Source organism: Gasterosteus aculeatus, chromosome 12, assembly GCF_964276395.1.
Source record: "Gasterosteus aculeatus chromosome 12, fGasAcu3.hap1.1, whole genome shotgun sequence".
NCBI classification, from domain to species: Eukaryota; Metazoa; Chordata; class Actinopteri; order Perciformes; family Gasterosteidae; genus Gasterosteus; species Gasterosteus aculeatus.
In genome coordinates this window covers 2933329-2949808 of record NC_135700.1, presented here as the reverse complement: position 1 = coordinate 2949808, position 16480 = coordinate 2933329, and the positions used below count along the sequence as shown (strand labels likewise).

General features: G+C 43.8%; 1 protein-coding gene across 1 annotated transcript in view; it reads left to right on the top strand.

The window, feature by feature from the left end:
• Positions 1-16480, top strand: part of LOC120807643 (neural-cadherin) — a 285961-nt gene that overhangs the window by 250962 nt on the left and 18519 nt on the right. The window contains exons 33-34 of the mRNA XM_040159884.2: positions 5109-5373; positions 10265-10445. Coding sequence (XP_040015818.2) covers positions 5109-5373; positions 10265-10445 — 446 coding nt within the window. The remainder of the gene's footprint in view (positions 1-5108; positions 5374-10264; positions 10446-16480) is intronic.

Sequence of the window (16480 nt, the reverse complement as noted above, 5' to 3'; positions counted from 1 at the left end):
GATTGCCGAGGGCATTGTGGCAAGTTGTGAAGCAATCAGCCTGATTGCTGTAAACACATCTATACTGGGCTGACAATGGGGCTTAACTGTGCATGATGGATGCACTGGCTCTGCTACAGGACAACGGGAATGGAAGAATTAGAAGGGAACAAGTGTTCAGGGACCACCTCGGCCACAAGGACATCTTTCATTTGCCTTTCCGCTCGCAAGTTGCCGTTTTCCCCCGTAAAGTGATCAGCAGGCTTTCTATGCACAACGCTTCATGAGCAGCTTTCCATTGACCATCTCTGGCTGAATGTGGGCGTGCAGAGGGCGTAGCATGAGCCCGATCCACCCGCCCACATCGCCACCTGGATTGATTTTTAAATGAAATTGAGCCATAACAGGTTTAAGCAAGGTGTGTGGATTCCACGCAGAGGTCTACAAACGAGGCACTAGAAGTCAACACAACTAAACTACTGCAAATTCTTTCATCCCCCCAGTTCAAGGCGAGGAGGTGGCTCGGATCCTTCCTTAAACATGCTGTGGGTGGTTGGTTTTACCTTTAACTTAACACATCCACTGGTGCAGTAGCATCCTCAGCGCTGGCCTCTCTCACAAACTTTTTCCAATTGATTTGTCCCTGACTGATGTGAACTCCAAGAGCAGCGTTAACAATTTAGAGGAAATAACGTAGCACCATAGTAACTTATTTTCCCCATTTAGCCTCATGATGTTGTCATTATTTAAACTGCAGTTGTCTTTTCTATTCTTGGTGCCCACAGTAAGAGAGGCAACGGGTGGTCCTGTGCAATAGAGTAAGTGGTGTTTAATGGTGTGTTGTTGGTGCACTGCTTTGACAAGTCTGACATATCATCCTTCACGCGTCTTTAAATAGCCTCTCTTCCCTCTTCATTATTTCACTTTTGTGGGCATTCTATTCTTCTTATAATTGAAGAATAGTTTAAAAACATCTGTTTGATCTGATGAATTTCAGTTTTTTCCCCACTGCAGAGAACCACACTGCGTTTGTGGTGACTGTCAGTGTGGGAGGGAAGCCAGTGGGGGATCACTCCTTTGTCACTGCGCCAGCATATGTGTGCCGTTGCCTTCAGCTGAATTTTTATGCATGTGTCAGAGGATTACGGCTTTTTGTGCACACATGTGCTCCACATGTGTACCAGAAAAACTCAATTTGTTAGCTCCTGTTTTACCCTGCAAGTTTTGTTGATAAACCCATTAAGGGCATTCCAGGAAGACGTTGCAGACATAGCACCAGGCCCCCAGACAGGGAGCCGGGCTCTGAAGCAGATTTTACATAGAAGCTGGACAACTGTCACGTGTTTTTTTTGTGCTTTTTGAAATATTTTTTTGCTTCAAGTATCCTGTACTTTCTAGACACCCATGCATCAAACCCAGTGAACATGGACCACAATGCCTCTGGGGAATGTGCAGTAAAGCAGCTTACGGCATCATCTGGTAGGACACATTTATCAACAAGCTTTTAAACATAAAATCAAAATCAAGCAACGAATAAGAGGGATAACAATCAAAGGATGTCTTCCAGTGAAATGTAATAACTACCAAAGGTTTCTGCACAGCGTCCATTATCAACAGTTTGGTGGCTTGTGTCTTCAAAACCACAGTAGCAAGCCGCGGCTACAACTAGTGAAATGCATCGATTCAAATAAGTCATTAAAATCACTCTGGGCTAGAAGTCACTTTGCTATTTTACTGCTTCACACAGTTTGGCTCATTTATTTTTACAAGGCAGATTACCTTGACTGGGGAATGACAAACAGATACCGTCCATCCATCTTCAAGCCGCTTATCCGTCAGACGGGGTCGCGGGGGGGCTGGAGTCAATCCCAGCTGTCTTTGGGCGAGAGACGGGGTTCCTTTGGAGAAGAAAATAGTGCACAGCAGGTCAACTAGACATCCAAAAAACATGAACGCAGGCAAGCATGCAATTCACACAAGTTCTAGAATAAAGTTCACTGTTGAAAAGGAAATAAATATGTACCTGGGTTGTAAATTATTCAATTGAAATAATATTGCCTTGATTTCCCTTTTTATTAGTCAACACATTGCATAGTTCTTACCAGGGAAATATTGGAAAATCATGCTTCAAATTGACATAAAACTGGAGTATTTGGCATGAATTATATTAATCTGCCTCTGGGCTGATGAGAATTTATAGTGAAGTAATTTTCCCACCAGCGTACGTTATATATTTCTTTTATGAGCAAATCAATAACTTGTCCCTAAAGTTTCATTTCCCAAGCTTATTAAAGGTGAAGGAGAAACGCACGTAATCTGTATCTGCACAGCATTATTTAATCATAAGAGGCGGGTAGATAAACACATCATCGGCAGATGTCCACAAGTCTGCCGTCCCGGGGATTGGGGACGTCCCCGCAGTGAGACTCTTTGCTCAAAAAATGCAGTCGCACACCATCACACATTCCGACTCCTGCAAAGTCACACACCCTTGAACCAGTCGGCGCCCAGGGAGCGGAGCGGAGCCAAATTGCTCTGCTCCGCTCAGCCTTAATTGGGGGTAAAATCAGGTGGCTGTGAGTGCGTCTGGTTAAAAAGCGCCGCCCCAGCGGATTCTAAATGTAATTAATACTTCATCACAGAGCCACGGGGCGTCAGCACTAGCCCAGCTGCTTTGAGGGGGAAGAAGAGATCTGGATGGGAGATGGGGGGGGGGGAGAACTGGCTTGATGCAGCAGGGAGTGATGGGAGAGACAAAGGCAGGGTCACTTCAAGAGAGGGACAGTGATGGTTACAAACTTGGTTCGTCTTTATAATGTCAGAGAGCCGCACACTTCCTACTACTTCCTCTGTCTCCATCCCCTTCATGTGGCAGAGAAGAAATATGCTCAGTGGGACACTTTGAAGGTTTGAAATAAGGACGATCCACCCGCTACACTATCGCTCTTAAAACAGGCTTATTGTCTCTGTCACACACACACACAGACACACACACTGCTGTATTTGTTTTCAAATGAACATTACTGACATTATTAACGCCACAGACGGGCCACATCTCAAGCTGGGAGGAGGGGAACAGCTGGTTCTGACGTTGCACCCATGAGTTCTCTCTCACTTTCTTTCCCCTCATCAATGCCTTCCACAATACCTCTCCTCATTACGACGCCCTCCCAGAGCTGTGCGCTGTGTGTGTGTGTGGGTGTGTGTGGGTTTGTGTATACGTGTTTGTGTGCGTGTGTCTCGACAGCACCGGCAGCAGGGCATGTTTACACAAATCAACAAATTGCAAGTTAATATGTCAGTTTAACTAGAGCAGGGCCTCATTTAAAATTCTGGGCCAGTGGCAACGGCACAAACGACAACTAGCGGTTCCCCAAGTGCCTCGTGATTTTATTACGGCAAAGCGGGTTGTAACTGCTCAACCAATAAACTTGGAAGAGATAAATCCCCGTATTATGTTGGTTGATTAGCTGATGAAAAGCCTTTCTAGTTGTTCTATAAGGAGGTTTACTTGACATTACATCATCGTGGAGTGTATAAATGTCAGCATACTGTGCGCCTTTTACATGTTCCCTGTGTTTGCTCACTTCCCTGACGTTGATCTGGTTTACTGGCCAGCTGGCAAAATTGGCTTATTGATCCGGTGTTTTGCAAACCAAGTCAAATCTCTTTGTGCTGATCCCCATTAGCTTTAAACCGGAGGCTTGGACTCACGTCGCTTCAATTTATTTCCCAATTCACCCTCTGCGGTACCTTGCCGCATAGATAGTTGTGATTGGATTTGCTGAGATCCATGCCACTGAGACTTCCACCACTGCCCCAAAAAACCAAGGAGCTCAATGTTACACTCAGAGCGTGGACGTAAAGTACATTTTGATATCTTGCCGTGCTTCTTTCTGCTCAAACATATCCGTAATGCCTTTGTGCATAGTGCATAGATGATGTTTGTTCTCCTCTGTTCCAGTGCACACATATAGTTCAAGTCGTGTCGGAGCGACCGGCCATGCACGTAATCACACATCATTAGCAGCCTGCTTAGACAAAGTTGGCTACATCACATTTTGTGTGATTGCCCTGAAGGTGAGCATTGGTCCTCTTGCTGAGTGACAGAGAGACTAATGCATGCTTCAACCATAAGCTGCTTGACCAATGAATAGAAAAATTACAATGCAGCCTGATAGAGCGTTGACCAGGACCAGAAGGATAGAATAGCCGTTTTGATGCAGGCATTGGTAGAATGTCAGTTGACAAACCGGGTTTTAAACTGTTTGACTTGTCTTTAAAGTCCCCATTGGTCCAAAACCAGCATACATGTCTCATATGCTTACGTTCTATAAACCGCAGGTTCCCATGGCACGGATCAGCTGTTCTGGGGTGCAGCACTAAATGTTTTGTTGACTTTTAACTACTGTGCACCTTGTCACTGGAACAGTGTGTCTCCTGATCTGAGAGCTGCTGGAAATTCAGCAACCGTCGTACCCACTCGCTTACCTAATTGTAATAAAGCAGAGCAGCCTCTTTTTATGTTGTTTTCAAGGTCTAGACTCGTTATGTCTGGTTTCCGGCTTGTCGGTCGATCCACTGGGAAACACTTTGAACTGCACTAACCCGTACGAAAGGTGGAACGCAAATCAACTTTGATTCATTTAGAATTTATAGTTAATCTTTGGAAAAACCACATGTGTGTGCCACTGTCCATCAGTTAATCTTCTGTATGCACTGCAGTGTTTCCCTTGCGGGTATGTTTGGTAGGTTTGTTTGACCATGGACAATTAGCACTAGCCACAAGACTGAAATGTGGTTCACAAAAGAATTACCTTTCAATTTCAAACCTGTGGGTGAGTGGGGAACGCGGTTGTCCTCCAATCGGAGGGTTGGCGGCTCGAGGCCCGGCTTACCCGCATGTCGATGTGTCCTTGGGAAAGACAACTTTGCTCTGACTACAGTGTGTGAATGTTAGTGACTGATGGGCAGGTGGCACTGTGTATGGTTCTCCTGACATCAGGGTATCAATGGGTGTGAATGGGTGAATGATGACATGACGTGTTAAAGTGCTTTGATTGGTCAGAAAAGCGTTATCCAAGTACAGCCCACTTGACTACACTAAATGTCCTATTTTCCCATTGAAGATCTTCCAGGGCCTCCTTTGCGTTTTCTACAACCTCGGGGACGGGGATTTCAACTTGACTCTACCCACCTATCGCCTCGACAACGGCGATTGGCACGAGGTGTTCCTCGACCGGCATGACAATGAGATGACGCTGCGACTGGACGGCGGCGGGGGACAGCGGGAGGTCAAGGGATCGCGGGGCCGAAGCCGGGAAATCATCATCGACCCCACTGTGGTGATGCTAGGGAACACCTTCCCCTCTGGAATCAACAAGAGCTTCCAGGGTAGGTGACGCGCCACACGTACCACCCACAACCGCATCTGCAAGTGCTTTCATTTGTGTCAGAAATGACCTTCTGGATAGCAAGTGGTAAAAACGGCAACGAAAGGTTTGAAGGTCCCTGTGAATTGGACATGCTGAATTTTCTCAGCTCTTTGCAGCACTTCCCTGTGTGAGCGTAGATGACTCGTACGTCGACATGGGGTGCAGCTGGGAGAGGCTAGGGCTGAAGGGCAATTTGTTAAATGAACAATAAGTAAAAAAGATAGTTATGTCCAATACTAATAACAGCAACGTATTACCCAGGTGCTGTTCAATCGGGACTTTCAGGGACCCGATTCTGAATGACCAGACGTGAGCATGCTGATCCCTTCTGCTCTCGCGTCTGGTCTCTGTGTTGCCACTTTGTAAGACGCCGTCTCGTTAGAGCTATTGCTGTCCAAACGTTTTCAGATGCATTGATCAAGAATGTGTAAAGACATTAAAGAATTGTTACATTTACAATATATTTTGCACAGACTAAAATAAAGACTTCAATCTTCTCTGAATTTCTAAGGCAGAATACTTAATTCACATAGAATGATACTGGGTTTGTACGGTCATAGAAAACCTGGAAAGTCATGGAATTTTAAAATGGTCATTTCCAGGCCTTGAAAAGTCATGGAAAAAAAGTCCCCCAAAATTTTGGAAAAGTCATGTAAACTTGTTATATTTATATGTTCATGTGGTTGATTTAAGATACATTTGAATTAATTCATACGGTTTTAAAGAGAGACGCTCAAAATATAAGCAACATTCGCACCGTGGTTGTGTGAACGCACCTGGACTGAAAAGTTCGGTGGCCAGAAAAAAAAAGTTGCTCAGGAATCATCCACTTTACTTGTACTGTAAACTGTTAACAGTTCATACATTGCCCATAATTTGAAGTTAAAAAAAGTATTGGCTGAGGCACTGTTTAGGCACCGGTATGTTTAAAAGTATCGTTTTTGCAATGGTAAAACCCAAAGGATACTCATCCCTAGTGGATAATTGTAAGCATTAAAGAAACATACTTTCTTGGGGCCTAATTGATTGGTAGGGGAAACACCACGTGTGCTTTGGAATCTCATTGTTAGTTTGTTTAAATTCTACATTCTCACTTTTTCTTTTTGTGAGATTTCACAACATTTTTGGACACGGAAATTGAGTTTGAAGTCATAGAAATTCATTGGTGAAAATGTGTAGGAACCCTGATAATATCTAAGTAATATCTTTGCAAGCAATTCTAGCTTGATGGGATTTTGATTTCCCAGTTTGTCAAGACAAAATATTATCATTTAATGCTGCTCTAATCTTTGTGAATTGATTGTTTTTGCAATGCAGCTCAATTGCATTAAAGCAACAACAAATGAGACAGGAGGACGGAGACCCTGTTTGCTCGGCAGCACAGTTGGGGCTGCATTAAACCCTTTTTTTTGTCATATTTGTCAAGGTTTAGTAGCCGCAATGCCGCACCAGCCTTTTCTGAATACGCCCCAGAGGTTTCCAGCAGAGCTTTAAGAAAGACAGAACGAGGGTAAAAACATACATTCTAATGCACCTCAGCCCAGGAAACAAAGATGACGGAGCTTGAGAGGCCAGTGGGTATGAAGAACGCAAACATCTGCCCTGGGAAGGCTGATTTCTAGTGATTGAAATCAGGAGTCACAGCCAGTTGACATGATTGAATGTGTTAAACACACAGGAAAGCCAAGTGAAGCACACTGGTTCGTGACATAATGAAATGAAAATCCACGCAGCACCTGCTTCCTAATGGGCAGCTTGACTCAATTTGGCTGCTGAGAAAGAAATGCTATCCTAAATACTGGCAATAAGGTAGTCAAAAAAAACATGTCAATCAACGTCAAATTAAATAAAAGATTATCACGCAAAGAGAAGTACACTAACATCGTGTTTTTACAAGGATTTTCTTTTCTGATTTGCCACAGAACAGCAACAGCAACAACAACTGTTATTCATTTTTCAAAATGAGGACAAGAGAGCCTCCCTTTCACTATCCCAGCCGGATGAATTCCAGAGCTGAATTGTTAAGAGGTAAACATTGTGTGCAGAGAATGGGAAAGAGGTTGTGACACATGGCGCTGCAGATCTCCTTTAGTGCGCCTCTCAGTGGAGCCCTGACGCCTCATACAAGGGTCAAATGCAAAGGTAACACTGAAGAACAAACATCATCGCGGCATCTGTGTTATATACTTTCTTGGGGTGATGGGGGAGGATTGGAGGGGGTGGTGGAGTGTATATAATGGTAGGTAAAAAAAAGTTGTTGTGTCATTCTGGGCCACATGAGGTGGTTTAAGAAGAATTCATCCTGAAAAGTGCCTCCAGAAATGAGACCTTCTATCTATTCACACGCATTCCTCTCAGAGCACAACTACAGCACGTTAAGTCTGGATGAATGTTTCATATGACAGTTTTTCAGCTAAATCACCCAAATGCATCTTCACTGTCCAGACGATGGGATGCAAGGTGCATGGAGAGTTCTGTGAGTGTGTGTTCATAGCAGTAGTATGGATGTTAGTTTAACTCCATTACGAAAACTGTTATTAGTACAACCTGGAATTGCAAGTAAAGAACATAAGTTGGCAACTAGGGATTAAACCACAGACTTAAAACAGAACACACACTTATCCCTGAGCAACAGGCGTTCCTTAAATTATAGTTCATTTTTGTTTGTGACAAACCAGTGGAAGTGACAGATTAACAGTTTGTTGGCCAAACCCTATGAGAGTCCCGCAGAGAGGAGCAAACGGCACGGACAGGATGAACCCTCATGTTGGCAGACACAGTCAAAAAGATTTGAAGAATAATACGCTGTTCTGAACGGGATAAATAGAAGAAAGAACGCCTGTATGATAACGGAGAGAGAAAAAGGTCCCAAATGCTGAGAGGAAGCGCTTAAAGTGAGAGACAGCTCTCTGAAGCTAGACAGCTGTGCCTCAGGCACTGAAAGACAATACACGTGTTTATTAAGTGGACTTTAAAAGCATGTCTTTTGAAGCAGACGTGATAGACGGCGGCGAGGAAATTCTACGTTAACCTGTGTATGTGAGCGAGCACTGTTGTCTGTGTGTCTTTTCAAATATTGACAGAGGTGGTTTGAGATGATAGAGGTCTCGTGTGTAGGATCTACTCACAGGACTGCAATATATTTGTTACTATGTTTTTATTGGTGTATGATCAGCTGAATAGCTGTGTTTCTCAGTCATGACTTCATTGTGTGCTAAATCTCACACTGTCACAGTTGATCACAGTATTCTTTTCTTCTTGCATTAAAGTGGCCTTATAGGTTAATGATGGCTTATTTCTCACTCATAAATAAAATGAATTTAGAAAATTGAATTTACTCCCCACAAACTCAAGAGAAAATCAGAATACAGAATGAAAACAACGATTATTGTGTCTTGTGCACAGTGGTAGAACAGGGTTGTCTGTCCCATCCCGTCCACGCTAGTCAAAGTCCCTTTGGCCTTGGGCAGGACACTTAACCCAGGTTGCTCCCGCAGGCTTGAATGGGTAAAAATGCTTAGTGAGTATCAATGCTCAAGTGGCCCCTTCCATGGACAACGTGATCTCCAAAACCTGTTCGTAAAATTGTAAACGAAAATCTTGAACATACAAATTCGTAACAATACATAGGAACTGGCGGTGGTTAACCACGCCCCTTGAGTGAACAACATGGCGGACCATCTCGGATTCTTGAGTGAACGTCTCTCCGCCATGTTGGATTTTTTGAGGGGGTTAGGGTTAGTATTCTATTCTTACAAGTTAACATTGATTTCTCGTTAAAATGCAATCATAAATTATTTTACATCGTTAGACTTCTTAGAGGGCGCAGGTCCCCGTTCACTTTGAACAGGGTGACGTCATCAGTTGCAGTCCGTATTTATTTAGTATGCATCACTACGAATTTGCATGTTCAAGATTTGCGTATACATTTTTACGAACAGGTTTTGGAGATCAGGCGGCCATGGAAGCATAACATAAGTGGCAACGTCACATTTTTGCAAACCCCCAAAAAACAAACACTTCAGTTGTCGTAAACAAAAGTTCCTCTAGTTCTTTGCATGAATGTGCAATAATGACGGAGCCTCATGGTCCGTCATCCAGCTGGCTAGCAGCTATAACGTTAGCCATAACCCGGAGTAAAAATAGCGCAGTTGATACGCTCCTTGGCAATAAAAAGGGATTCTTCTTCTTCTGCAGTAGTAGTAAGAATTGATTTTCAGATTTGCCATGTTTTCTTTTAATGGTGTGCTCCATTTTGCAGCCACCCTTTCAAATATGTTTCCTCTGGCGTACAGCAGCAAAACAGTGACGCGTAAACAACACATCCATCAGTTCACCAGTAGATTAAAGTAGATTATACGAAATCCAACTTGCATACACGTCTTGGCCCTCAGAGATTCCCCTCAAACCGTAGAAACAGCATTTTAAGATGCTGAAGGGAACACCAGACTTCAAGAAACTGTAACGTTTCTTCGCAATTTATTCTTTTCACCCACAATATTTACTTTCACAAAGATTCTGGCATTCTGCAAAGTTTTTTTTGAAAGAAGAATTTGGCATTTGTTCTTGGATAAGAGCAAAAGCTACACACATTTGAGAGCACACTGTCACACATTTGAGTGGTTTGTGAAAAACATCCTTATTCCATTTTCTTCACTTATACTGTTGGAATTAATTGACTATTTAGTATTTTTGGACTTTGGATGGGATTTATTTTACAAAGTAAATGAACACGTCCATTGTGCTAATCAAGAAGTATCAAGAACCTATGCTTGATTTGCTCACCAGTGAGGTAGAAGTCTCTTGATGCTCACCCTCCGCTGAACTCTCTTACTTTTTTTTCCCTGCAGGTTGCATGAGGGACGCACGCCTCAACGGCCGCTATTTGCCTCTGGACAGCCAGACGCGTGATGGGGTTTCCCAGGTCAGCATTCAAGGCCTCTCCCCTGGGTGCTCGTCTGACTCCTGCAAGAGGAACCAGTGTAGCGCCCCCTTCACCTGTGTTGACTTGTGGAGAGTGCACGAATGCAGGTACACAGACACACAATCCTGACCGCAGGATGCTCCCCATAGACACTCAGAGGCATGAGGACACATGCATTTAACTCTTCCTCCGAAGCCATTGTTCTGCTTTTGACCTTGGATGTGTTGATACAACCTGCTCTGAACTAGCTGAGTGTTTGCGGAGGGAGAATTGCAGAAGACAAATCTTCCCTGAGCCTTGTTTTGTTCTAAAGCCGGTGAAATGTCAAGTTCTTTGACAGGAGCTTCATGGAACAAGAAGCGGTTGTTCACGTGTGCATGAGGACGCTGGGCTTTCAGAAGGAACACATGGCAGCCAATTATTTTCCGCGTCACGTAATAAACAGCCAGAAAAAAGAGCCCAGACCGACCAGGGAGCAATAACAGGAGTGTGTAACTGCAATACATTTATGGAACAACCCTTTCCATGCAGCAGAATCATTATCGCCCTTCATGTCCTCCTTCACCCATTCACACACTGATGACATGCACTAACATGCCAATCAGGACTCACACTAATCATATATACCCATTCACGCGCCGCAGGAAGAAATTTGAGGTATAAAGTCTTGCTCAAAGACACTGTCGATATGAACTAGGCATTGATTGGATGGTGTCGATCTTTAAGACCCCTTAATTACTGGTTGAATTCTATAGGTCACAGAATACCGGGGTGGGCAACACTAAGTATGCAGTAATGAGTCAGACAGCCTTTGTCCGTCACGAGGGGAACAGCAGTGACTGATTTTATGCGACAGACGTCGTCGAGTCTGCAAGCAGCCAACGTGAAAGTTGTTGATTTCCTTGTTGAGAAGCTGCGGATGTGAAGGTACGTGCGCAGCCTACATCGATGTGTCTACATTGTCCCTCGCAGCTCAGTCACTTGATTAAAAACCACAAGCTGAAGTGAGGAAATAGGATTCGACCGCCAGGCAATCTCTAAGTGCCAAACTGGTTGATGGTCAAAAAGCATTCCGCGTTCATTTTGTTTTCGATTTTGATGCTCTTTGAAAAACAAATGAGCAACTCCATTCATTTATCTTCCTGGTCGTGGGCTCAGATCAGCACCGTGGCGCTATCTCCTCAGGCTCGCTGACAGAGAAGGGACACTGTGTAGAACCGTTCAGACCTGCAGGGCCTCGAGTCTGCACTCATCTACAGATGACACAGTCTGCTAGGATTCATCCAGCAGAGTTCTCCAAATAAATACCAAATAATGTCTGTGCATCGCTAACCAATATCCCTTTAGAAGCTCCAAACTTGGATGTACACCAGGGAGGTGCAGTTCATTTTCAATTTCAATTCATTTTATTCTGTATAAATTATCCTCAGAGGGCTTTACAGGATGTCATGCAACATCCCCCGTCCCAAAACGCTCACATCGGCAAGGGAAAAACGGGGGAAGAAACCCTCCTCTGGCGAACGCTTCTCCCGGGATCGACAGAATGCAACGGATGTCCTGTGTACTGAATCAACAGCGTAAAAGATGTACTATTCATTCAATCAAGCAGAAATTATTCAAATATTGAGAGTAGTACAGCAGGACCACTGCAATCACCATCAGATAGGACCACCATCCACCGAAACCCACAAAGAACAAGAACATTTGGTAATATTGGTTTATGATGACAGCAATAGTAACATGAGAGGAGCTGAGGGTGTCATAGGAAGTCCTCCAGCAGTCTAAGCCCATCAGTTTGTCAGGGCTGGTCCAGGCTAACCCGAGTCAGCCTAACTATAAGCGGCATCAAAGAGGAATGTTTTAAGCTCTTAAATAAGCTGAGTAGGAGTAATACTATCCCTTTTCTTAGTTCTTCAACATATTGCGTGGATAAAAAAGGCAGTTCTTACAGGATGTTCTTATAGTTCTTATAGTATGCATACTATCAGATACTATAGTATAGTAGCATATGCTTTATCTGAGAGTTTAAAGGACACATCCTGGTCAAAAGTCCATTCTTTACGGTGTTGCTGAACACCAGAGCAATGCCATCCACAGAAACTATGTGACAAGACAGCTGACTGAGTTTAACGTCAGAAGGTTGCTGGTCATCCAAGTTCTGATGTGGACAAGCTGGCTTGTCTCGTCTGGCTTGATCAACAGAAGCATTTGAGTATCGTCTCCATAGCATTGAATGTTAGCAGTGTCTTCTGATAACATAGCTTAAAGCAGAGGTCACTAACTGGCAAAAGACGGAAGGAAGACAAAGAAAGATAGCGAGATTTCAGAAAAAGACAAGCGCGACTGAGAAAGTGTGCGAAAGGGACGGGTGACAAAAATAAGTAAGAAATGGCGCTCTGCAAAAAGAGAAAAGTGGACAGCGAAAGTAGAGCATTTAATTCAGAATCCCACTGCAGCACTAAACCAGTGTGTCTCATATGCTCAGAAACCAATGAAACGCCATCATGAAGCACAATGAGCACCTCCACGTGAGATTTTAAACCCAGGACAAGCTAGAGCTCAATTCTCCCACTGAGCAAAAACATGTGGGAGTGGGATATATATATATATATATATATATTAAACCGTTATTGTTCAATTGTGTTTATTATTTATATGTTGCGTCGAAATGTGAGAAGAAAATGTAAGCTTAATCAAGTAGAAGATCATTTAAAAATGTTCACCAGTGGTGTTTCTGTGCTATAAAGCTCTCAACATGCTGACTGAAAATCCTCAAACAAAACATTGTTACGTGGAAAGTCATTTTTTTCTCAGCGGGAATGAGTAATGTTTTGCGATGAAAGCTGCGGCAACTAAGTACTAATTGCAATTATTTTCTGCCACGGGAGAAATCAGCGGCTCTTCAGTCCATACAGCCTTGCTTTTAATACCGTCATCTTTCCCACTCCTCTGATCAGGAGCCCCCCTAAAATGTTCTTCAGCCCCCCCAAATCATTTGGCATTATTGGCTTAAAAAATAATAATAATAATAATAATAATTAAACTATTGTTTCCCACACGGACAAGTTATTTATAACATGCTACATATGTGCGTGCGTTCTGGTTTGTATGTTTACTCCGCCTTCAAATTATAATCCAATAGCCTTTCATCATACTTTACGATACAAACCCCGGGCACCAGTACCGTCTCTCGCCAACGACAGCCAGTATTATAGCCAAGGAGTTCAAAGTAAATGATGCACGGAGTGAAATTGTACAAGAAGTACAAGAAGTTACAGAATATGGCTATCTGTAGTTGTTAACCAGTGTTACCTGCTTTAGGTTTACTTGATATGAGGCAAATGAAAGCGAGTATTGTAGTGGGCTATGTTAAAACTAAGCTAGCTTGCTACTTTGTTAGAAACTGTCCCCGGTTAGCAAGAGTGTGAACTAGCGAAATTCGAAATTCAAGAAATATCTACCGTCATCTCTCTATTCTTTGCATTGATATATCTCTCTAGTATTAATAAAGCTGTGTTAATTGCACAAATGCCCACCGTTAAGGTAACGGTCACCTGGTGGTAGCGCGACACGGTGCGCGCGTGTCCTTTCCTTTTTTTCGTCCGCACCAACCTTGACCCGGAACTGCTGCTTTGTTATTACTGCCTGCTCAACTAACGCCGCGTGAGACATATTTTATCTCACACTTTTATTGTTTTATTTGTATCCATGTTAGGGCGACAGGGACTCCCTTTTCGTGGCAGTGATGAAGGCTAAGACAGCACAAACAGAGGCAACTTTCTTGCTTGCATGGCACTTTTGAAGGAGTTTGATCCTTTCCTTCAAAAATATAACCCTCCCTCAAATGCTACCTATATCGCACCAACATCTCAGAATGAGATGATTGAGTGTTGTGCTCAAGAAGTAAACAGTGGCATTGTATCTGAGATGACAAAGTCCAAAATGTATGCCATTATGGCAGATGAGCCAAGGGATGCACGGTCAGAGCAGCTGGCTGTTTGTGTTGGGTACGTGTCAGAGGGGGCAGCGAAGGAACGTTTTCTAGCACTTACAGAGATCATGTCGTTTGATGCCCTGTCCATTGCAAACGAGCTGCAGCAGCAGATCCAGAACAGTGGTCTTGCAGAGCTTAAGTGTGTAGCACAGACGTATGATGGTGCAGCCTGATGAGTGGGTCCACTGGAGGTGTGCAGGTACATTTTAGAAGGCTATATATGTGCATTGTTATGCTCATGAGCTAAACCTGGTGTTGCGCCATACTTGCAGGGCTGTTTCAGAGGCTGTGGAGCTTTTCAACTTGTTGGAGTGTGTGTATTCTTTTTTCAGCACCTCCCTAGTTAATCATCACAAGTTCCAAGAGGCTCAGTCCAAGCTTGGCTTGACAGCAGTTGAGCTCGTACAACTTTCAAACACTCGCTGGGCATGCCAGCTGCGATCGATCAATGCAATTCTTGAGACGTTACCTGCCATTTTTGAGTGTCTCTCTGCCATTGGATCCCCCATAGCTGTTGGTCTCAGAGCGAAGCTCTACAAGTTCTCAACGGTCTATTCACTTCTGATGTTTCAGACACTTCTGTCTGTAACTGAAGGACTACACGAGTTCCTTCAGAAAGAGACTAGACCTGGCAGAAGCTTTTATCAGCAAACAAGCTGTATGTGACACACTGAGGGGCAAACGCACAGATGTATTTGCCACAGAGCTGTATGAGAGAACCAAGGCCCTGTGCCACACCCACAGTATCCCACAACCAGATGCTAAGAAGAGGTGTAAACAGAGAAAAATGGAGGATTTTGTGTTGAAATCAACCTTGGGTTCAGGCACAGAGTTGATCAGCTCACACACCTTGATAACAGAGTTGCTTTTCCACTGTGTGGACCGGATGGTCAGTGAGCTTGAACAACGCTTTTCTAGTGTAGATGCAGGCCTGCTAAAAGGCATCCAGGCATGCAGCCCTAAATCGCAGAAATTCTTAAGTGAATCACATTTGGATGAGCTTGCCAAGCACTACAGCATTGATCTGAAAAAAAGAGGAGGTTCTGGTGGCCAGAAACTTCCTTGCCCGCAAAACAGAGGCTGGATGTCCACCCCGAGATATGCTAGCTGTGCACAGCCTCCTAGACTCTGACATGTTTCCTTCTCTGAAGGCAACCTTTTAAGTTGCCTTAACAGTGCCTGTGAGCAGCTGCTCATGTGAGAGGTCCTTTAGTGCACTGCGTCGGCTGCACTCCTGGCTGCGTAAGACAATGGGGCAGAAAAGGCTTCACAGTCTTGCAGCCATGTCAATTGAAAGTGACATTCTAGGGGGACTGAGTCACAACACACTGATAGACCGATTTGCCACCCTCAAAAACAGAAGGCATTCTTTGATGCTTCCACCCACTAAATAATCATTTTCCTGTGATTCCATACCACCTCTGTCCCAATTGTCTGAAATCTCCTGTGCATTGGATTCTTTTTTTTAAATAATTTGAATGTATTATGTGTATTGTGTATTTTTATCTGCCTCTAATGCTTTCCTGGATCTAGTCCTATAGTGTTTTTCTCTGTACATTGCAATCCTTTAAAATAAAAGCAGAGAAAATTCAAGCAAAATCACACTCTTTCTGATTAAACCAATCTATGAACTGTCTGAAACAATGGATATCCGCAGCCCCAAATGGGCCTTAAAAAAAAAAATTGCCGCACGCAAACACGCCACTCCCCTTAGGGGCTAAGCCCCCCCCTTTCTTTGAATCCTAGAAACGCCAACTCCTCTGATCCTCACTCGCTTCATCCATCTACCAAGCCTTTGTTTTAAAGCAGTTTTTGAGGCAGTTGACGATGGCCACACACACGCACTCACATTCCCCTTGCACATCTCCATCCGCCCCCCACCCTCCTTTCACCACTTGATGATGATGATTGACGTGTAGTAAGTGTTAGCAGCGAGTCTTCCAGGCCCAAGTGTTTGATACCTGATTACTTGGGGGAGCTCTGGTCAATTACTAACACACATCGTGGGGATAATTCCTCTCCCCGAGGCTCAAATAGGCACATAAACAGTGATTTGTCCTTCATACTTTTGATAAGTGTGCAAAATACCCCCACGAAATTACAAAGCTTTTGCGTCGCCCCTCCTTAAGCCACCCCCCAATCATATTA